The sequence below is a fragment of the Zootoca vivipara genome, chromosome 7, assembly GCF_963506605.1.
Source record: "Zootoca vivipara chromosome 7, rZooViv1.1, whole genome shotgun sequence".
Taxonomy (NCBI): domain Eukaryota; kingdom Metazoa; phylum Chordata; class Lepidosauria; order Squamata; family Lacertidae; genus Zootoca; species Zootoca vivipara.
In genome coordinates this window covers 65,757,213-65,779,702 of record NC_083282.1, presented here as the reverse complement: position 1 = coordinate 65,779,702, position 22,490 = coordinate 65,757,213, and the positions used below count along the sequence as shown (strand labels likewise).

At 40.7% G+C, this 22,490-nt stretch overlaps 2 protein-coding genes across 3 annotated transcripts in view; one reads left to right on the top strand and one right to left on the bottom strand.

The window, feature by feature from the left end:
• Positions 1 to 22,490, bottom strand: part of CEP250 (centrosomal protein 250) — a 136,926-nt gene that overhangs the window by 72,648 nt on the left and 41,788 nt on the right. The window lies entirely within an intron of this gene.
• Positions 3,994 to 22,490, top strand: part of LOC118088491 (ubiquinol-cytochrome-c reductase complex assembly factor 1) — a 48,844-nt gene continuing 30,347 nt past the window's right edge. Inside the window, exons 1-5 of one of the 2 annotated variants that reach the window (XM_035122198.2) lie at positions 3,994 to 4,135; positions 5,995 to 6,099; positions 7,748 to 7,852; positions 13,101 to 13,208; positions 19,802 to 19,874. In XM_035122198.2, the coding sequence (XP_034978089.1) occupies positions 4,112 to 4,135; positions 5,995 to 6,099; positions 7,748 to 7,852; positions 13,101 to 13,208; positions 19,802 to 19,874 (415 nt within the window). In that variant the 5' untranslated portion in view covers positions 3,994 to 4,111. Of the gene's footprint in view, positions 4,136 to 5,994; positions 6,100 to 7,747; positions 7,853 to 9,989; positions 10,865 to 13,100; positions 13,209 to 19,801; positions 19,875 to 22,490 lie in introns of those variants that run through there. The other variant, XM_035122200.2, reaches the window with a different exon arrangement.

The following is a 22,490-nucleotide window of genomic DNA, read 5'->3' as shown; positions in this document are numbered from 1 at the left end:
TTACCCCTTCAGCTTCTGACACCTCCTCTTCCCAGTCTGTTTACTGTGATCACTCATCGTTGTCCCACCACCAATCCCTGGGCTCGGAGTCTTACTCCCTTGGAGATTTCCCAGTTGGTTCCTCCCACGATTCCTCTGCATCCAACCAGTCAATAACAGGTAGAATTAGATGTCACAAAGAGAAATGTCACCATAGGTGACAAGTTACTCAGATGCAGAAATGTGCTAATAAACATTGATGAATTTTGCTCTCAGTGACAAAAATGATTGTATGTTATTTATACCCCCTATTGTCAGCAGTCAACACCTCCTTGAGAGGCACTACACAAAAATTTGGGGGGGGGGGGATTCAGTACTTATATTTCAATACATGCTCTAGTTCTAAAACCTTATATTTCCATACCAGTCCTTTATTTAGTACAGCATTTGCCAACTTGGTGTTCTCCAGATGTGTTCTGCTACCGGCACAAATCCTGTCACCCTCAGCCAGTGCTTTTTTTCTAAAAAAAAATGTTTAAGGGTACTCTCATTTTCCTACTCATATTGAAATACTGCCCCTCAATGAGGCCAAACTTAGATTCACAAAATGTTTAGGGGTATGTGTACCCCTGTGTCGTCGTCGTCCCTGAAAATAAGTGATGCCCTCAGCCATCACAGCTATGCTAATGGGCTGAAGGGAGTTGTAATTCAAAACATCTGGAGGGTACAAGCTGGCAAAGGCTGATTTCCTACTTAAAATGGAGTGTACCAATAGCTAGCTGGTACCATGTCACAAAAGAATTGTAGCATCATCATAATGCTGGGCAACTGTTTAGAACCAATGTGCCATTAGCGTCTAGTTAAATATTGTGTCTAGGTTCAGGCAATATTTTAAGAAACAAGTGGATAATTTAAAAGAAAGCAGGAATATATTGGATTTACGTAGAATGTAATATATATGAAGGCCACTTTTTCACTTATTTACTTATTTTATTAAACTATTCCCCATCTGGGTCTCAAAGTGGCTTACAAAATGGAAACATAAAATATACAAAAATTCAAAACAATAAACATGAGAGGTTTAAAACATCAGAGATTAACACATCAGAATAGCATTCACTCTACAAAGGCCTCCTGGAATAAAATAATTCTAACCAAGCATCTGAGAACTGGCTAAGTTGAAGCTGAAGGCACTGAAAATATTTATCAAGGAGAAAACAACAGGAATTCCAGTCTTGAAAGCGCCTATGCTATCAGAACTAGCAAAGCTGGCAACTCTTTTCAAATACATATCTAAACAGCTGCTATAAGGTTGGTGGAGATCAATTGTTCTCCATAGCTACTGAAGGTAAGGGAGGAAGCAATGATTTTTGAGTTACAAGAACATTTTCAGCTTAAATATTACAAAAGGAATTGTAAATGTGAAAATTGTTGGAGAGTGGAATAAGTTAATAGTGGTGATTATGGAATCCCTTTCATTGGAAATTATTTTAAAAAAGGCCAGGGAAAAGATTCTGCCAATATGATTTGGCAATGTGCCTATTTGGGAACTTGCCAATACACTGCCAGAAATGGTCTGGGTATTTAAAGTGTAGAACTTCAGAAGCATAAACAGTTTAAGAATGGAGCTTGTTCACAACACAACACAACACAACACAACACAAATAAAGTCTTTCCCTCCTATTGTTCCATGCTCATCATGACTCCATTCTTGACAGCTCCTTTTTCACAAATGGGCCTTTTATCACAGAAGGCCAAGACTGACGCAATGAATGGCTCCTCAGTCCTCACAGCTCCTTTCAGAGGCAGAACTTGCAGAAGTAGCCTTAAGGAAACTTACAAGGCCTGGGCATCTGACTGATAGCATCCTGCATCTTTGGCATTCAGAGTTGAAAGTTATGCTCATTAATAATGCCATCATTCAGAAGATGCAAAAGTGATTTATATTTGGGTTGCAAATGAGTTTAGGGCTGCTTCACACATTATGCCAAATATGAATCTGTACTTGTTCACTGCATGCTTCATGTATTATGTGGGAGACAGATATATGAAAAGGATCACTGGCCTCAGAGTACATGTTTACTACATGTTAACATCTCCCCTCCAAACATTATAGGTTCCAATCTTTCCTTGAAGGCCAGAGCTCCTAATACTGTTTAGCATTTTCTAGTAAACCAGAGAAGCAACAGAGTGTGTTTCCTACTATAAGAAGTGCTTTTATTTGTTTCTTTTATATAGTATTTGTTTTGTAGCCCTTTCTAAAGGTGGGGTGGGGGATAAGAGTGAGAGAACAGTGGACACTGTGTGTCTCTATCTATCAATTTTGTATTTATTTTTGTGAATTCGATTGGAGGAGAAATGGTTGGTGGCTTATGTAGCAACAAGCTCTGTATTAACCATTTCCCTGCATTCACTCATTAAAAGCTACTGCAGCAGCAGCTGTTTAGTAGGGAAAGACTGCTTGATTGCAGATGTCAAAGAGTTAAACAACTGTAAAAAAAATTCATAGACATCTGAAGGCAACCCTGTTTTAGGAAGCTTTTAATGTTTTATGTTGATTTTCCCTTGTATTTTTATTGGAAGCCTCCCAGAATGGCTGGGGCAACAAAGTCAGATGAGCAAGGTTTAATAAATAAATTGTTGTTGCTGTATTTCCAGGAAAAGTGTGTGTATCTACTTCCAACATGCCCCTCTAAGAGCAAAGTTCAAAATATATTGAATGCAGCATGGAGGAAATGTTGTTCCTCTCTTATAAAAAAAACTCCATAAAAGTGCAGAGAATAATTGATGGAGGTTGTTTTTTTTAGTGAGACAGGGTACATATGAAATGGTACACTTTCCAAAATGAGTGCCATACTAGTCTTATTGTGAGGAAAACCACAAGGTTAAAAATTTCAGCCCTACCTAGACAAAATCTTACCAGCTGCCACTGATTTTTTTAGCTTTTCTTATGCAATTATAAATCTGTGGTTCTAATCTAAACATACGTTGACAGCAGTTGACATGGGTGTCACACCAAATGTATGGGTTGCACCAGGCGCAGTTATGGCACTTGTTAAGCGCACAACAAGAGGGTGAGGAGAACAGAGAACAACCTGGTCGGAATTAGGCACTGCCACCTCATCCTTGGTATGTGTGTTGGGGGAGCGGGTTGTGGCTACTAACTGGTGGGAGAAAATTGCACTCTGCGCATTTTTGAAAGCAGGGCCAGATTTAGGTTTGATGAGGCCCTAAGCTACTGAAGGTAATGGGGGGCCTTTATATGTCCAGCTGTCCTTTATCAACAACAAATTGTCGCTGTCTTTTGTGTTGAATATATGCTATATGGTAAATTATGGACCCAATAGGTATCTAAAGCCATTTGCACATAACAAAATATGTATTTTATCAAAGTAATTGTTGAACTGAAATACAATTAAGAAGTATATTAATAGTGAAATAATTATTAAGCTCTAACTTAAAATGGTTTTTTATTCATAACAAACTTAATAATGGAAACACATTGGCATTTGGCAGTAACAAAAGTTCCTGTAGAAACACAATTTACAAAGACTCGATCTTTATTGGTTTTTTATCTTATATTTTGAAAATGTACACCCAGTTGTTTTTTTCCTTTAAATTTTTTTGGGGGGCCCCAAGAGAGTGGGGCCCTAAGCTATAGCTTGTTTAGCTTATACGTAAATCCGGCACTGCTAGAAAGCACCTTCCTCGTCATTAAAAATACATCAAGTTTCCGAGGCTTTATGGGAAACAGATTTCGAGGAGGATAAAATTAAAAGAAACCTTCACGGCGTTTCCTCAGCCACTACGGAGAGTCTCCTGGCTTCCCCATAATAAATACGAGCTGCGAGCTGCCCCGCAGGCGCAGGTCGCCCCTATGGCAGCTCCCGCAAATAGAGCTCCGTTATTATGCCCCTGGCGCAAAACTAACAGCAAGGCTAGCGAGGCTACGAAGGAGCTTCTTCACGCGGATGCCCCGCCGCCCCCGGCCAGACACGCTCCGCAAGAGCATCCCGGGGGGACTTGGATGAGGGCCGTTTCGGAGGTGGCGGCGCCGGCATCAGCGGCGTCGGATGAAGGAGCGGAAGCACTTTGAAGTTTCGCGGAAGCGGAAGCTCGTCCTTGAAGAATTATGGCGGCGCTGGTGAGGGTTGTGGTGAGTGAGGTTGGCGACTGCCTTTGCGCGCTGCCTTCGTGAGCTCGGCGGCCGGCCCCACTCTCTCGGCCTGCAGGGCCCGAGGGAGAGGGCTGGGGAGGCCGGCTTCGGGCAGCCTCTCCGGGGCCATGGGCTTGAGACAGCCAAGGGGCGCGGGGTGGGCGGGGGGGGGGAAGGGTCCGCAAGGGGCTGTCGCTGGGCAGCCCCACAAGCTGCCACCTGGTTCACGGTGGGAAGGCTGAGGAAATCGGGAGCGAGGGCTCCTGCTCGCCATGGAAGGCTTTGCCCTTGGAGGCTTCGGCGAGGTGACAGACGTTGCTGTGGGAAGGACGAAAGCGCCATAGCTGCTTCTGTTGGGACCCGTCGTAGAAAGGCCAAAGCATCACCGGGTGGCCTTCACAGAATTAGGCATAAAATTATTTGTTGCATTTATATGCCACCTTTTTATCCAGAGAGCTCAAGGCGGTATACATGGTCGTCCGTCCCCCCTCAGTTAATCCCCACAACAACCCTGTGAGGTAGGTTAGGCTGAGAGGTGGTGACTGGCCCAAGATCACCCAGTGAGCTTCACGGCTCAGCGGGGAATTTGAACCCTGGTCTCCCAGGTCTAGTCCAACACTAACCATTTATATGCCTGTAAAGTAACTTCAGCAGCCAAGGCAAAATCTCTGGTAGTATAACCAGGATCTTCAGCGGTTAATTTAATAGTCTGGCCCATGCTCTGTCATAATTAGTAGTACAGTAGTGCTATTTTTTAAATATTTGTAATGACAATGGAGGTGGGCTCTGAGTCAAAGTTTTTTGCAGAGATGGTCTTTACTTGTGCGCCACATTTTTCAGCTGTTTTCACAGCACCATTTCATGCCTTGTTCTCTGTGTCTGTATGGCTTAAATCAGAAATGGGGCATATGTGTCAGCTGGAGGGTGGTATATCCTTCTGGGCCACCTTCTGGGGGCTGTGTGCCAGAGGTGGATAGGGCCAGAGGCAAATGTGAGGAGAGCAACACATAGAAAGTTTATATTTGTAAACACACACACACCCCTCCATTCAGGGAAGCAGGAAGCATTATCAGAGTTCAAATACACATTCCAGCCAAGCAAAGACATTTGGGGTATGAAACAGGACTGGTGGGGTGTGAGTCTGGGGGGAGTCATATTTATGGCCAAGGTTCCCCACTCCTGCCTTAAACCTAAAGAACAGGAAGATAACCCTCTTTTTGGCTTTTCTGCTTGCTTACTAGCAGCAGCCCTTTAAATCTCATTGTCTGTTATAACATTTTTCTTATGGGCTATGTAGTCAGCAAAAGGGCTGGGACTGGAAGGGACATGTGGTTATCCAATCTCCTTTGGCAAGGCAGGATCTTTTAGAAGTTAAGCCATGTTACCCCGGTTATATAACTTAGGATATAATCATTATGTAAGAGAATAGCAGTGAGCAAGGTGTGGTAAGACACACAGTGTCTTGAGGCAGGAAATAATTTAGACATATGGAGCAAATTATAATTTCCTCACTTTTGCTTGTATCAGTTATGTAGAAGGACTGTGGGTCCTTTTACACTGGGCACCTTTAGTTGTTGTATTTCTTATCTTTGTGATTTTAGTTAAGACTTCTTAGTAGAGAATGTGTCAGTTTGCCTGAGCAGATACTTCTGCATGCCCATTGCATATTTGAACTTCTAGCAGTAGGTTACTTTGAACTATAATAGTTCATACTGAATCGTGCTGAGGAGATAGAGAATCTTCAGATGAGCAGTACTAGTGTTTTTACAGTATTATTCAAACATGGGGTTATAGGAAGGTGGGTGTTTGATAATGCTGGTCAAAATAATCACTGCTGATTAGTGGCTATTATTTTATAGACTCATCGAGCTGGAGTACCACAATGGATTGCATTATGCAGTGGATTGATACAAACAACATTAGCTCAGCAACAATGGGGCAGGATGCTCCATGGCACTCTCCAGGTACGATTTTTTTAAATTGCAAGAATGAGAACTTTGCTAGAGCTTATCAGAGTTGTTTGCTAGAGTTGTTGTTTTCAGAGCCCTAAGAGAAATGCTTTGCAAATCTGTATTGGTTCAATGGTTAGTATTTCATAATGGCTATATATTGCTGCCTCTGAATAACACTTCTGGAGAACATGAGTGCGAGAGTGTTCATACCCTCATGTCCTGCTTGTGAGCTTCCCACAGGCATTTGGTTGGCCACTGTGGGAACAGAATGCTGGGCTAGATGGGTCTGAGACCTGATCCAGGAAGTCTACACTCTAACATTCCAATGTTAACTTTCCATGGCTTGTATTTACTCATATTTCAGGGAACTGAATAGTTTGAGCCAGGTGTGACTCGCCATGATAGTATTTACCCTTTCTCGAGGCCCAGCGTGATATATACAATACGGGACATTATTCCTCACAAAACAGATTAAATATTGAGTGTACTTCTTTAGGCTTACAGCTCTCCTCAGTGGTGCACCAACTGGAAATGGTATCAGACTAAAGCAGGCATCGGCAACGTTTTCCTGCCATGGGCCGGAGCATTCCCATGGACTATCGTCCGTGGGCTGGACTTGGGCCACACATGCGCAGAAGCGATTTCCGGCACCACGCTGCCCATGTCCGGGGCGCCGGAAATGGCTTCTGCACATATCCGCAATGCTGGAAATGGCTTCTGCGGATGCGCAGACGCGATTTCCAGCATCTGCGCAGGTGCAGGCACCATTTCCGGCGCCGCTCAATGAGTCCCTGCGCCGCGCCACACTGCACCAGTTTAGTGCAGCATGTGGGGGACTTGCCGCAGATAAATGGCCTCCGTGGGCTGTATCCGGCCCATAGGCTGGAGGTTGCCGATGTATGGACTATAAAGCCTTGTGTCAGAAAGACACTCTAAAGGAAAGCTATGTGGCTGCTCATCACTTGCTTTAGCCTACGAATGCCTCAAGGATATGGGACAGTTATCAATATTTTAAATCGTCTGACATGGGTTTTTGCTATTTGAATGTTGATGAAATAGGAAGTAAATAATAAATACCATAGGCTCTATACCACATCCAAGCACATACAAAAGGTATTTTGGTTCAAAAGATAATGAAAAATGCAGACTTTTCAGTTTTATTTGAGATAACTTTTACTGCAATTGTTCCCAGTTGCTGGGAATCACAAGAAGGGAGAGTGCTGTTGTGTGAAGATTCTGCTTGCAGATTTCCTATGGGTATCTGGTTTGCCACTGTAAAAACAGGATGTTGGAAAAGATGGGCCTTTGGCCTGATCCAGCAGGCTCTTCTTATGTTTTTAAGAGATTCCTGATAGTAGCAATATTTCTTAGGTCGAGGGTGTGTGGTGTCTTCATGACCTTTTCATCTTTTCTGGTGTATGAAGCTGGTAAGTTTAGAAGGCCAAACAATGTAACCCTTTCCTTATGTATTTGTGAGCAAAGTTGTGCTGTGCTCATGTGTACAGTATAATAAACCTGAGAACTTTGAAAATCTCTGATCTGAAATTCTTCCACAGGGAAACACTAATGTATAATTTGTGTGCCTAATTGTATGATCCAGTGTTGCCCTTCCACACTACTATTTTTTACGCTTGGTTATTTCTCTTTGTTGTTTTACCAGAGACGCAAGAATGGCCAGTCACAACTAACCCAAGTTTGCTGTGGATTAATACAAACTATTGGTACAGTAAAGCAGCCAAACAGAACACTTCATCACACAAACAAGGTCAGACCAAACTGAAGTCTTGTATTTCAGATATGCTGTCTGCCCTTATTGAACTAGGATTGTGGTTCTATTGGGGGTTGGGATTTTTTGAGTTAACAGGTTTCAAGCAAAACTTTAAATGCACAGTATTTGTTGTCTTATTATGAAGGAGAAGCATTAAATCCCAGAGTAATCTGAGGAGGTGAAACCTGCTGAAAATGGCAGAATACTTTCAATGATTCAGACAAATTCATGGAAGATCTTAAATGGCTATAAACCAGAATGCTAAGGAGTGAGATGGCACAAATAGGGTACTATGTTATTCTGACTTCTAAGATCCACAAGGAAGAAAAATGAGATTGCTTTTTATACTACAATTTTTTATGCATTTAAAATCAGTGTGTGCAAATGATCTCTGAGAACTGTTTTTAGTTGCATCTTGCATTGCATTTTGTCTGATTCAGCTAATAGCTCTCCAAAGCAATTCTTATGTCAATATATCTTTATTGTGCCTGATGGTGTTGGTGATTTATTTGACTTATATCTGCCCTCTTACCAAAGGGGCCCAGGGTGGCAGGTGTAGCACTGATAAAACATTTTTTTTAAAAAAAAACAACTAAAACCATTTTTAAATGTTACAGGGGGAAAAATATTTAAAAGTTAAAAAAAACCTCTTACCTACTGATCTCATGGCTACCAGGCTGACATTTTAAGCAATTTTTTTTATAAAAAAAACTCCTGTAGATTTGCTATCATCAAAACCAGTCACACACACCATGGCATGAGCTATTTTTGCACCTTGGTAAATTCATAATGTACACTAGGTATAAACCTCTTGCCTCTTTGCAGGGAGATATAAGGCTAAGAATCTTGTCACTGGGGTTCTACTGCTCCTTTTTCTAGATTTGGAGGTTTGCAGTGGAATTGACTTGGCTTGTAGTTTGTTGAAGCCAGCCATATGGCATGACCCACATGTTTCCCAAATTCCTTTGGTGTGTGAAAGTCCATATGCTTTTTATGCCATATTCTGTGAGGAGGGTAAATAGATTGGGAGAATAAAGCAAAAGAAGGAAGGAGACTGAATGATGAAAAAGTTGTGAGCATCAGTGTAGAGCGGGGGAAATACTGACATGGAAGTGCTAAATTGCAGTTATCAACTAAGCCAGCTTTGCAAAAAAAAAATGTTTGTGGCACTTGGGCTTGAAACAACAAATCCCAGACACTCTTTAACAATGGGCACAACTTGCTGTTGTCAATGAATAGTGAAGTGAATAGTGAATTCTTCCTCTCCATGCTGGTTGAGTGGTTTCTCATCAACCTGGAATAAGCATAGCCAGTACTTTAAAAAAAAAAAACACAACCATCTGACTAAACCTAATCTGGAAAGTAGTTTAGGAAGTGCTTGAGATGCAGTTACAAACTTTTGGTCCTGAGTATGTCCATTTTCACTCAGCTGCCTCTGAGACATTAATTGTGAGTTAGGTTATGTCACATGCTAAGGGCCCTGCATAGTAATTCAGATACATAAGCTGTTAAATACTGAAGCAGTTTCACAGCTAAATGCACATTGTATTTCACTTGTTCATCAGGTTGAATACTTTTTTAAAATGCCAAGTTGGCAAACTTCACAGCTGGAGCAGGCCCATATATTTCTCTAGTCCCACCCCCCTCACCTTTCCTCTTTCCAGAATGTAAAGTAAATGTCAGATTGCGTTTTCTTTTAACTTCTTACTCTTTATGAAAACATGAAAAGTGTTTTCTATCTTGGTAACAGGGATGGGGGATGTTTTGCAAGCCAAGGACTGCATTCCCTTGTAGCTAACTTTCTGGGGGCTGGTGTCCAGGGCTGTCTTAACCATATCTGGCGCCCTGGTGCCAAGATCCCTCCGGCGCCCCCCGTGAGTGAGGCGGGCAGGAGGGGCGCGTGGGGAGCTGAGAGGCACGGAGGAGGCAGCCCCAGGCTTGCGCTCCCTGTGCGCCTCCAGAGAGTGGCCTGAAGCTGCTCAAAAACTGAGAGGCACGGAGGAGGCGCCCCCAGGCTCCCGCTCCCCGCGCAAAGCTCCGGAGGTGCGTGGGGAGCGTGGGCCTGGGGCCGCCGCGCTGCGCCTCTCAGCTGTTCAGGCGGCCCCAGCCCCGCGCGCCTCTGGAGAGCAACCTGAAACCGCTCAACAGCAGAGGCGCGCAGAGACAGACACCAGCGTTCGGCGCCCCTTCCACACCCCTGATGGCCAGGCGCCCTGGCGCCTTGTGCCACCCAGCCCGGGGCTAGGGACGGCCCTGCTGGTGTCAAAAGTGGGTGAGGCTACAGCCATTCAGTTCATTTATTTTATCACACACCTATACACAGGCATTCATTACATTCTCTCTCTCTTTCTCTTTCTCTCTCTCAACTGCACACACACCCTTCACAATCACATGCCCTAGTTATTCTCTCTCACACCTATCACCACACAAGCATTTGTTCTTTTCATATTCTCTCACATCATTAATCATCCCAGATCCACTGCCTTCAGTTAATCTATTCCCCCATCCATATTGTAAGTATAAGGGTGGGCATATTGTCAGCCACCTCATAGGTAAGCTGTGGGGTGCAGGAGTGGACAAAGTGGGGCTGGTAAAGGGCCAAGGAGAGGTGTCTTTCAAGGAGAGTCAAAGTCCTAATAGAGAGGCCCTGAGTGCCACACCTGGCCTGTGAGTCATAGGTTCTTCCCCCCGACTTCTAATTTGTTCAACTTGGGGGGGGGCACTACAATAATTTTCGGAAGAGGCTCATATCTACAGTAAGAAACCAACATGGGGGATTAAGAAATGAGGTTTATGCCTAATTGTAGAGCCTACTGCTGTGATTTATTTTCATAGTTTTGTTGTTGTTATTGGATCTTCGTTAGGAAACCCTCTAGTGTGAGGGCCATCCATCCAGTGTCCTTGATGCCTGTCGAAGACTACTTGGCTCAAAGAGATGCACCCATGGAGTATCTTCACAGCAAAAGGGAGCAGTATGGGCAGGGACAGGGCACTTCATATGTATACTTTGTAAGTGGCTCAAACAGCAGTCGCTCCAGGCAGCTATGTTATCATTTTAGCCAGCATCAATCCACCATTTCCTGCAATGACAGTAGCAGAGCTACTAGAAAGTGCTAGCTGTGGAAGACACTTTAGTTACTGTGTCCACTAACCTGTATGACAAGGTTGTATCAGAATACTTTAGTTTATTGTTCATTTTAATTACTTTTTATTATATATATATATATATATATATATATATATATATATATATGTTTTTAACTCTATCATTTTAATTTAATATTTTATTTTTTGTGAACTGTTTTGAGATTTACAATCAAATAATATAAGCATTTTGTTAAATAAAAAAAATAATTGTTTAGGTGTGCCATTTCTAGAGGGTAGATATGGGCAATGTCTGCTTTCCTTACCCTGGAATGGCAGATCACATGTGACTATTCATCAGAAACACTTGTATTTCGGGGCACCTCACTGCTTCTATACATATGCCATATCCTCTTACAAAACAAATAAATGGTCTTATGTGCTATGCTTACATGCTAAAGGAATCTTTGCTGCTTACAAAAAAAGTCACCATGCTTGAAAACAGATAAAATGTATCTCAGAGTAGATACATTTTGAACTGCTGAATATCTTTATACCATATTCTTTCATGCCTTTCTTCTGAAACAGCACCCCTGAAACTACTAACTTCGAAAGACTCGAAGTCCATTATGGTATTTAGACTGATTAAAAGAGACCTCAAGAGTTTGGGTGGACAATTTGCAAATGTAGTGAGCTGAATATTCTTAAAAGAGGAATCTATTCCAGAATGCATTATCAAATGTGCTTAGTGGCAAACAATTTGCTTCACCTTTTTCAGGTCTGAATTGAACCTAAGGTATTCTCATTTTCAGTTGTGATAGTTTAAGGCCTATAAAATTAAAAACTGTACAGTTCATAACAGTCTTCTAGTAGGAAGAGGATATACAATGTACTATGTGAACTACATTTCAGAGCCCAGTTCCTTTTACACACACACACATTAGAAGGATTTTAAATGAAGTTCTTGTATGCTGCTATTAGTGGGCAATATAATGCTAGTTTTAAAGGGACAAATACACATTTAACAGTAAAAGTTGTTAAGATAAAACTTAACTGTACAGGAATAAGCTATTTTGTGAGATCTTCAATCTCTGATTGTTCATTTCAGGGTTGTGAAAGTAGATTTAGACAGCGATCAGCAACCTCTCATCCTGACTTATAGCTATAGGTATATCTATTCATGAATTTGTCGAATCTTGTTTTTCATGTTACAGGTAGGTAGCCGTGTTGGTCTGACGTAGTCGAAACAAAAAATAAAATAAAATTTCCTTCCAGTAGCACCTTAGAGACCAACTAAGTTTGTCATTGGTATGAGCTTTCGTGGGCTGAAGAAGTGTGCATGCACACGAAAGCTCATACCAATGACACTTACTTGTTTTTCATGTTGCTTATAGTGCTTTTGATCATGGATTTCTCTATTTCTTTAAAGTGCCAGCCTCACACTGGCTTCTTCAAGTTCATGTAGGCATAAATTACCTGGTTAATTAGAACAGAAAGGCCAAATGTGTTGCCAATATTATATTATCTCATAGGGCTGGACATGAAAGGGGCTTATTTCTCATAGGCAACCATGTGGATTTCATTCCTAACTAACTAGTCCAGCCCCCAGTTGGAACACAGAGTTACTGTTGCAGACCATGCTCTGTGGTTTTTATGTTTTCCCATGTTAGGAACAATGTTTTTTTAAGACTTAAGAATATTCTTGAAGTGACAAAGGTAATCAGAAACACTGTTTTTATTGTCATGTAATAGCTTTGATTTCTTCCCAACAATGTGGAAATATCATGTTTTCCCACCTCGTGGGATACACTTATCCCATCTTCAGAACTACTGGAGGCCCACAAACGTTTTAAACATGTAAATGTGATATAGAGGCATTAAGTCTAACACAGATGGGGCCCACATTGCACAGTCACTTACACCGCCAAGGCTACTTAGACACCGGATTTCACATTTGTGTAGCCTGGTCAAAAAGGACCATGCATGTGGCAGATAGGCATGGCAGCCTCCATCTCCTATTCCAGATTGGCCTGGCCTGGACAATACCTTTCCTCCAATGTGTGAAGCATCCCTTTTGGCTTAATGTTGGTTTAATTTGCAGAGAATGCTTTGGTGATTAAGATGTGACTCCTGTTAACACATTTCTTTGCTTTTATTATAGGTTTTTACAGCCAAAGACTCCCCTCAACCATCTGAAGAGAAAGTAGGTGCTTTCACGAAGATAATAGAAGCAATGGGTTTCACAGGACCACTAAAATATAACAAATGGGTAAAAAATTCATCTTGTTTTCAGTGGCACTAAATCAGGAAGGACTATCAGAATAAAGTAGTTCAAACTTCTGCTTACAAGCACATGTCTGAATGTCTTTTACGGTGCAATCCTACTTATGTCTGCTTAGAAGGAAGTCCCACTGAGTACAGTGTGGGCTCACTCTCAGGTACACATCTGTAGGATTGCAATGCTACTTAACATTTGTATCCGAATGGCTAAAAGCTTGTGTATGTGTGGATTTCAGCCAATTATAATGGACTGGCTGGACATTTGTGCCACATTTTCTGGTGGAACTACCATTCATTTGATCTGATTTATTTATTGATATTCCACTTAATCCCAGAGTCTCTTACAGCAGTTTTTCCTTATTATCAATATGTCTGACCCCCAGGGGCTCAAAGGGACTAAAATTCTTTGGGTGAAAAAAGGCCAAATGAAGTAAAAATACATTATAAACATAAAATATGTCTAAAACAACAACAGAGCTCTCATCTCACCTTGAATGACCTGTCTAAAAAATACATTGAAAGGATGGGGTGTGGGTGTGGTGATGGTATCTCTTGAGCTTTGTCTAGGAGATAGATTGATCTATACTCCCAGCCCCTGGTATGCTCCTCTTCCAGCAGCAAAAGCACCAGCTGCTTTTGTTTTGAAGCTTTATTTTTAATTTCAGTTCCTTTTAGTCTTCTTCTGTGTGTGTATTTTATTTTATTAAAAGATTTATAGACCTCCTTTCAGGGCAATTGCCATGACAAGGCAGTGTACAGTGAAATAACACAATAAATATAAAAAAGCACTGCAGTAAAACTTTATCCAGATACAACAATTAATCAAAATTAGATTAGAGGAAAACTCAAGAGCATATACTGATGTTACACAACAAAATAACTGTCTGCCAACCCATCTCTACAATCATTGATTTGATAAGCCTGTTGATCTTTTAAGATGTTATTACTTGAAGATAAGGATAATGCCACTGGCATTATTGGACCACTTCTGCTGCTGGCCTGGCACCTTAGTAACATGGAAAGTTCTCACAGGGCCCATTTCTAGTAATGACCCCATATACCATCATGGGCTGGTATGAAGCTCCATCCTGGACCCTGTGAAATTTTGATCTGGTTGGCTTGGATTGCATCGTGATTTTATGTTGTATAGACATGGATGTAGCTGAATCTATAAAAACTGACTGACTGAGCAGATGGTTTGGCTAGCATACATGGGATTCCTTGACTCTCACAAACATTGCATTCCATAATAAGCACCAACAGTAGTGTTCACAAGCAAGCCTACGGTCACTTAGTCTGAGGTCTGGAAATGATTATTCCATCACCTCTCTTGGATTCATTTCATCCACTAGCTATCCTCACTGCTTAAAAAAATGTGTCTCATTTTGAGCCCTCCAGATACCAATTTCCTGGGTTTTCAACTATGTTTTTAAAGAGAACTAGAAAGTCTATGTCTAATGTTATATGAATCAAAAGTACGATTTATGTTACAGTGCTTCTCTTCAGTACCACAATTGATCCTCCTGCCCATGCTGTCAAGTTGGAATTGGATATGGCATATTGTCAAACTGCCTATGGCATTGGGATGTGAAAATGGGAGTTTTCACTAAATTAAGCATTTCTATAACTACCATACTTATAATTTTCCATGTAGTCAAAATACTGTAAACATTCCTGTAATATGGAGTTGTTCAATCCGTAAAATTAAATTACTATTTCTTTAAAGGAAGGCTCTTAAAAATACGTGGTAGGTACTTATTTGAGCTGGTCTTCTTGAAAGAACTAAGAATCTTACGAGAACTTAAAGCGTAGCTTCTACGCTTGCACCAACTATCAGAAATTTTACAAAGGCAGGTGGAAGCAAAATCTAGATGTTTGCTGTTCTAATTACTGTACTTGAGGGAAAACTTGGTGGAAGATAGTTGAAATGTTAGTATGGTGTCAGAGTGCAACAATACTTTGAGAGGTTATTGGGCAAACCACTTGTTATTAGTTCTGCAGCTTAAAGTTCTAGTTACTTTTTTATATATGTGGAATGAGATGGGATTGTGGTTTGATAGTATACTACTAAAAGCTACAGTCCTAAACATGCATTCTAGAGCTAAACCCACTGAAGATGTGAGATTTATTTTTGAGCAGACATGCATAGAATTGCATTAAAAAGCATTTAAGATTTTGGGAAAAAAACTAATTTGGGGCACAATCCTGATTTCTTGCTAAGTTTACTTTGATGCAGTTTTTATGTTCTTTTTGTAAAAAAAAAAAGACCTGGCTCATGTGTTAGGCAAAATAATTTATTTCTGTTTTAATCTGTATTTATTGTTAATCTATTTAATCCATGGAACCATTTATGTAACAGGGAGCTAGCACTTTCTGAGACACAGCCAGCAGCATTATGCTTCTGCATGATTCTGGATCTCCAGTATTTTGTGATTCACACAGAAGCAAGCTATCTTGAAAAAAGTGGGGGTTATTACATCGTAAAAAATGAATGGAATTTTACACATTTTTAGAGATATCCACCACAGTCTATTATCTATCAAGCTAAAGCAGTGCTTTCTAACTCCCTAAGAATGTTGAGTTAATAATATTTGCGATATTCTTAGAGGAAAAAGATATGGTAGGATGTGCCTATTTCACTTAATTTATTTGTCAGTTGGGGAATTTAGTTTTGGGAAATGGTCTGTCCTATTAGTGTAGTAATTATGGTGCAATTGACCAGAAGTGTGAATTCATTTAATTACCGGTATCTTTGGAACCTGATGTGGTCTTGGTGGTATGACAAGACTTTAATTGGAGTGGTTTTAAATAGCAATACTTTTTAGCTATGTTTATTTTCCAAATTGCCTTTATTTCCAAATTACAATAAGAACATATTGTTTATTTAAGGGATTTATAGCCTATTTTTCAAGGAATTCCTCACAAAGTGGCTTAAATCAAGTTTACAATGCAAATGCAAGTCATAAAAGCACTTTTAAAATACATTAGTAACATAATCAATACAAGCAATAAGACAATAAAATTATCTCCAGTAAGTAGCTGCTTTCTGTGGTCCTACATTAAAAGCTTTGCCAAGGAAAAAAGTTTTTAAAGCTCACTTAAGAGTTATAAGAGATGAGACCACCACCAAGAAGGCCCTATACAGTGGTACCTCGGTTTACGAACTTAATCCGTTCTGGAGGTCTGTTCTTAAACCAAAGCCATTCTTAAACTGAGGTGTGCTTTCCCTAATGAGGCCTCCCTTCGCCGGTGCCCTTCCAGCATTCGGCTTCCGTTCTTAGACTGAGATAAAGTTTGCTAACTGGAACACTACTTCCAGTTTTGCAGAGTTCTTATACCAAATAGTTCGTAAACAGGGCTGTTCTTAAACTGAGGTACCACTGTACTACTAGCCTGCTTGCTGTTACTGTGACACAGTTGAAACAAAATTAAAAAAAATTCCTTCCAGTAGCACCTTAGAGACCAACTAAGTTTGTCATTCGTATGAGCTTTCGTGTGCATGCACACTTCTTCAGATGCACACGAAAGCTCATACGAATGACAAACTTAGTTGGTCTCTAAGGTGCTACTGGAAGGAATTTTTTTATTTTGTTTCGACTATGTCAAACCAACACAACTACCTACCTGGAACTAGAACTGTGACACAGATCACGGTACAGGTAATGAGTATAGGCATTCTTTTCAAGATCATTCAGGACTTAAAATGTAAGAACGAGGTATTAAAAAATAAAATAAAATGTAAGAACCAAAACCTTGGATTGGGCCTGGAAATGAACTGGCAACCAGTGCAACTGATACAATATCAGTGTAGTATGTTCTGACTATACCCAGCTGTAACTAGTTGGTTACACTTTGTTCCAGCTGAGGTTTCCCACCCATCTTCAAAGGCAGACCCATGTAGAACATTACAGTAGTCCAATCTGGATGTGACAAATGCATGAATGACTGAGGCGAGATCTGACCTCTCTTTACATAGAGTTGCAGTTGGAGTACCAGCCTAAGCTACCATCACCACCAGAGCTTCCCCAGAGAGCAATAATTCTGGAAATACCAACTAACTGCCAACTGATCCTTTAGGTTTAGTGTCAAGGACAGGCTGAAAAGCTCTATACAAAGGTGTCTACTGTCCCACACACAGTACCTCTGTCATATCTGGATTAAGCTTCAGTTTGGTCTCCCTCATTCATCCCCCAAATGGTTTAGGAGCTCCACAGTCTCCTCAGGATAAGCTTCCAGAAGAGAAAAATGACTTCTCCCTGTGGCTTCATATAGATAATTTGCTTAGCAATATGTTTTAGATATAACCTGAGTTATTCTACCTGCCTATCAGCTACTTTGATTCTATTGTGGTGTCTGGTGACTTAGTGCACACAGATTCTTTTTTTCCCTTTCTTTGCAAGTACAGCTTAAATTCAGGGTTCATCTGGAAAGGAAGTTTTTTTGTTAATGGAGCCAATCCCAGCAATTCTTGAAGTTGGAACCAAATTTAAAATGTGCCAAATAAAAGTCCCATTTGCAGAAGAATGATCAGGAGTGCACTCCAACACTCCTTTTTGTTCTTTGTAGCCACAGCTTTACCTTGATGTCAGATGTGTGTAGCTGGGGAGAAATGGATTTACATACCAAATGAGGACTCCTGGCAGGCCTGGTTTGCCCTATGAGCCAGATGTTCCCTATATGCTTCCCCTATAGGAAGCTGCCTTATACCAGATCATACATTTTTGGCCCATCTAGTCTTGCATTGCCTCATCTGACTTATATTGGCTCTCTAGGGATGCTGGCCAGGGTCTTTCACATTACACACAACCTGACACTTTTAGCTGGCGATGGCAGGGATTACATTTGGGTTCTTGTTTCATACTAAGCATGTGTGCTTCCACCTTTACTGCCAACAACACAGGGAAACAAATAAGAATGTCAACTAGTTCACTAAATAGCACCTGGATTTCTTGGTGCTTCTGTGACCTTGTGAGATGCAGTTTAAATAAATACTTGGCCAATCATATTGGAACGAAAGAGCCCAATCTAGATTCTGGAATATAGCATTAGGCTCTGGGCTTCTAGCAGTAGCACAAAGGGGCTCCTTGTGCTTTTGAATCCTTTGGCTCTGGTTCTAAAAAAAAAGTTCTACATAGCACAGGAATGCCAACACAAGGGGCTTAAAAAATCTGGAGTGGGTGGAGCCTGAGCTAATGCTGTAGTGAAGAAGTGAGTTTTGTATTTCAGCAACTGAGGCAGAGGTTTTCCCGTCTGCTTCTCTTGCACATCTTGTGCTTGCACTGCAACAAGTATACAGTAATAGGGAACAGAATGGTGCTGTAACTTGTGGGGTGACTGCATAAGGTGAAGATCCTCAATCCATGTTTTGTATACGTGCATTCATTGAGCCTAGTACTCGAAACTGCACAGAGCATGTACTCCTTCACATGTGCCATATATTCTCTGATATGTTGTCACTGTGGGCTCATTCAGCTTATTTTCCAGATGATCTTTGTTTTCATTATAATTTCCTTTATGAGCCCTATGAGGGTCTTTTTCTCTTACTGCTCTTGCTTTTTCCCAGATCTGAGATGGAGGAGTATTGAGCGTCTTGCTCTTTCTTTGTCTTTATTTTAACTTTGCAGAGGCTCACCAGAAACCTGTCTGGAAATTGGCTTGCAGTCTTCTACACTGTTGTTGGTTTAAAAAAAACCACTGGTCTAGACAAGTTGGAGTTATTAGAAAGGGGAAGGGTTAGGATTAGAGGACCTGAAGAACTAATTAATCAATTGCTATAATTTTTACTGCCCAAGAAATTGTTAGTGTAAATAATAAATTGGTTAGTCATAATTTCCTGGACAGAAAAGAGATGGTGGCTACTAGCCAGTATAAGTTTAAGAATATTGCCAGCCCAACAAAATATCATTCTATGGCAGGAAAATCCAGTAAACATAATGTGTTTCTTGACTTAAGAACATGGAACTGTGTCAAATCTTATTGGAGGAGTAGAAAAAAATTGGCTGGAATATTCACTAATGTGTCAATGTATAAATGGTATACATGAAACGAGACCTTGGAAGGGCTAGTCTTAGGAGTGAGTACAGTATGAAGATATTTTTTCATTTATGAACTTACTCATCAGATCTCCATATAATTGAATGAAACAGCAGACACATTAGAAAACAGTATTGCTCATGATTGTCATTAACAGGAATTTAGATGGGCTAAATGTATGAAGAGCTGAAATGCATGCAAAAAACCTTGACAGACGTTGATAAAAATGGTGCACTGCTGACTAGACAGTTTGAGCATTTGGAGCCATCGATATGATAACCCAAAAGTTAACTTAGTATTTTGGTTTGTTTTCAGTATGGGAGAGTTAAATAGCAACAAACATAACACAATAATATAAGTATCTCAGAAGACTGAAGGCCATCTCCACAATTATTTATGCAAATGTTTTAAGATAGCCAGACTATTTTATTACAATCCTTAAACAATTGTATAGTTTTGATAGCAGAAGAAGTGTATTTGGTGTGATTAATGAAAATTGTCACATAATGCATGTTGTGAGTACTAAAAGCAATCGTTTTTCCTCTCCAGAAAATCAAAATAGCAGCCCTGCGAATGTACACATGCTGTGTAGAGAAAACAGACTATGAGGAATTCTTTAACAGTAGGTTTTCCATCTCTCATCTCTTATTCACTTCTATTATACCCCCACCCTTAGGTTATGGAGGAAGTAGGACAGCCTGCAACGTGGTTTTAATGCTCAAATCTTGCTTATTTCCTTATAAGTGTGTATGCCTACACTTATTTCTGCCTGTTATAAGGAACAGTTCTTATGAAACAAAGCCTGCTATACAGCCAACATATTGCATATTTAAAAGGAAAAGAAAGCGGTCATTCATATCCAGCCTATTTTTTTTTATAAAAAAAAACCAAATCTCACCAATATGAAAACACTTGTCTTCACTGTCACTGCAGGTAACCTAGGCACTGAGTTTCCTGCCCTGTTGCCACTCCTGTATGCTCAACTTGTTTTTCAACCATCCTATGATCCTTTAATTATTCAAGCACAGAATGGAATGTGAAGCCCATGTTTGGAAGAGAACTATCATTAATATGGTCCTGCAATAATAATGACTTGGCTGTTAAACAAGATAGTGGTTTTCAACTAATAGATCAGTGTATAATGAGCAATTGAGTGGACAACCAGAAATCATTAATCCATTAAGAAAGGCTTTTCCTCACTGTTCCAGTTTATAACAGAATCAATAAAACCACAAAAACTAAAGAAGTAAATATGTAAAATTAACCAAGTTGCAGACAGAAAGCTTGCCTAATGAATAAAAAAATTCAGAAAGTGGTGATGTGTCACCAGAGAAGGTGCCATATGACTCTCTGAAGATACGGAGTTCTAGAAAGGGTGCTGTAACAGAGTTTCCCCACATGTTCCCACTAATCATGCTCAAATGGAGTTGGGAGATGTAGGAAGACCTCTCCCAGTGATCTGGATGGATCGGCAAGATTGGTAGAAGGAATTGATCCTTTAAGTATCCTTGGTATAGGCTGTTTAGGAAATCTACTAGGTCAGCTTCTCCGCCCCATCTTAAGCCATGAAGAGCAAGGATCAAAAGCAGAGGTGGACAACACCAGTTGGGTTCATCATAAGTCTTTGCTTGCTGCCACTCTCATCCCTGCAGTTTTTTAATTAATCGAAGCTCCCAGAAACTAGAGAGCCAATCTGGTTCTCACTCATAAGAGTGGATATTTGGAAGTGATAATTTTGAGAGTGCCAATCATTTCTCCATTCCAGAGGTCAGCTACAGTTTGAAGGGAGGGGGCCATAGTTCAGTGTTAGAGTACATGCACCCCAGTTTTAGTCCCTGCCATCTTCAGGTAGCCTGTTTCCTGTCTGAAACCCTGAAGATCTGCTGTCAGTCAGCATGCAGACAATTTTCAGCTATATAGACCAATCGTCTGAGGCTGAAAAGGGAGCATTCTTTGACAGAACCACCACTAGTCACAGCTGAGAAAATCCCCCAGAGCCATAGGGATACAGTGGGGATTGTCTTCCTCCTCTGCAGAGGTGAGAGGTCGCAGGACACATTTTAAGGCAAGTATATTAATGATGACAGTTCATGATCTTGGTATTACATTCTTATGTTAACACCTTGCTCACTCAAAATACAGCATTTGTTGTTTATTTAGAATGTTTATATGCTTAGCTGTGATTTCTGCATTTAGCTATGACTCCCTTGAGGTCCCTCTCAGCTCCACAATTCTGTGATTCTATGATCCTCCAGTTTAAGAAAAACCAAAGGTGACTCTGACAATAAAATAGCAAATAAAATTAAACTTAAAATGTACATGAAGCAATAGAAGCACAGGAGAGTATTAAGTCTAGCAGAACCATTGGTTTAAAATAGCTTTGGTAACATGCTGAAAAGCCTGGGCAAATATGCTGGAAAAGACATGAGACTTGGTACCAGGCAAAAGTCCTTCAAGGGGGCATTCCACATAAGGGGTGATAAAACTGCCTCTGCCTGGTAATCACCTAATTTCAGGAGACAGGAACTTAGAGAAGGGCCTTCATATAATGTAAAATTTGGGCAGGCTTGTGTGGTCAAGTATCTTGAGTCCTAAGCCATAAAATGTGGCCCCCAGGCCCTTGAACTGTTCCTAGAAATACACTACAGTTATTTAAGAAGTGATCCCAGTTGCCGGTAGTAGCCTAGTTCTTCTATTGTCCAGTAACAAAAGTTTCCAAAATGTCTTAAAAAGCACTACAGCACATTGCAATATAGATGCAATATAGATAATATAGATGAGAAGTTACCAGGGTGTGGATAGCTGTTGCCCGGTTGTTGTTGTTTTGGTTTTGGTTTTTTTATGAAAGGCTGTAGCCATGAGCATAGCCAGGATTTATTTTAAGGAGGAGGCAGGCTTTATGCTGGGGGGGGGGGAACCAAAATACCTGCAATACAATCAGTGAGCTAGTTAAGCATTTCTGTTTATTTACTTAAGGGGGGGCAGCTGCCCATGGCTGCAGCTGGAGTACCAGGCTTAACCATTTGAAGGACAGAGGACAGGATCACACTTCAAAATGACCTTAACAGATTAGACAACTGGGCCAAAGCAAACAAGATGAATTTTAACAAGGAGAAATGTAAGGCACTACACTTGGGCAAAAAAAATGAAAGGCACAAATACAGGATGGGTGACACCTGGCTTGAGAGCAGTACATGTAAAAAGGACCTAGGAGTCTTGGTAGACCACAGACTTGACA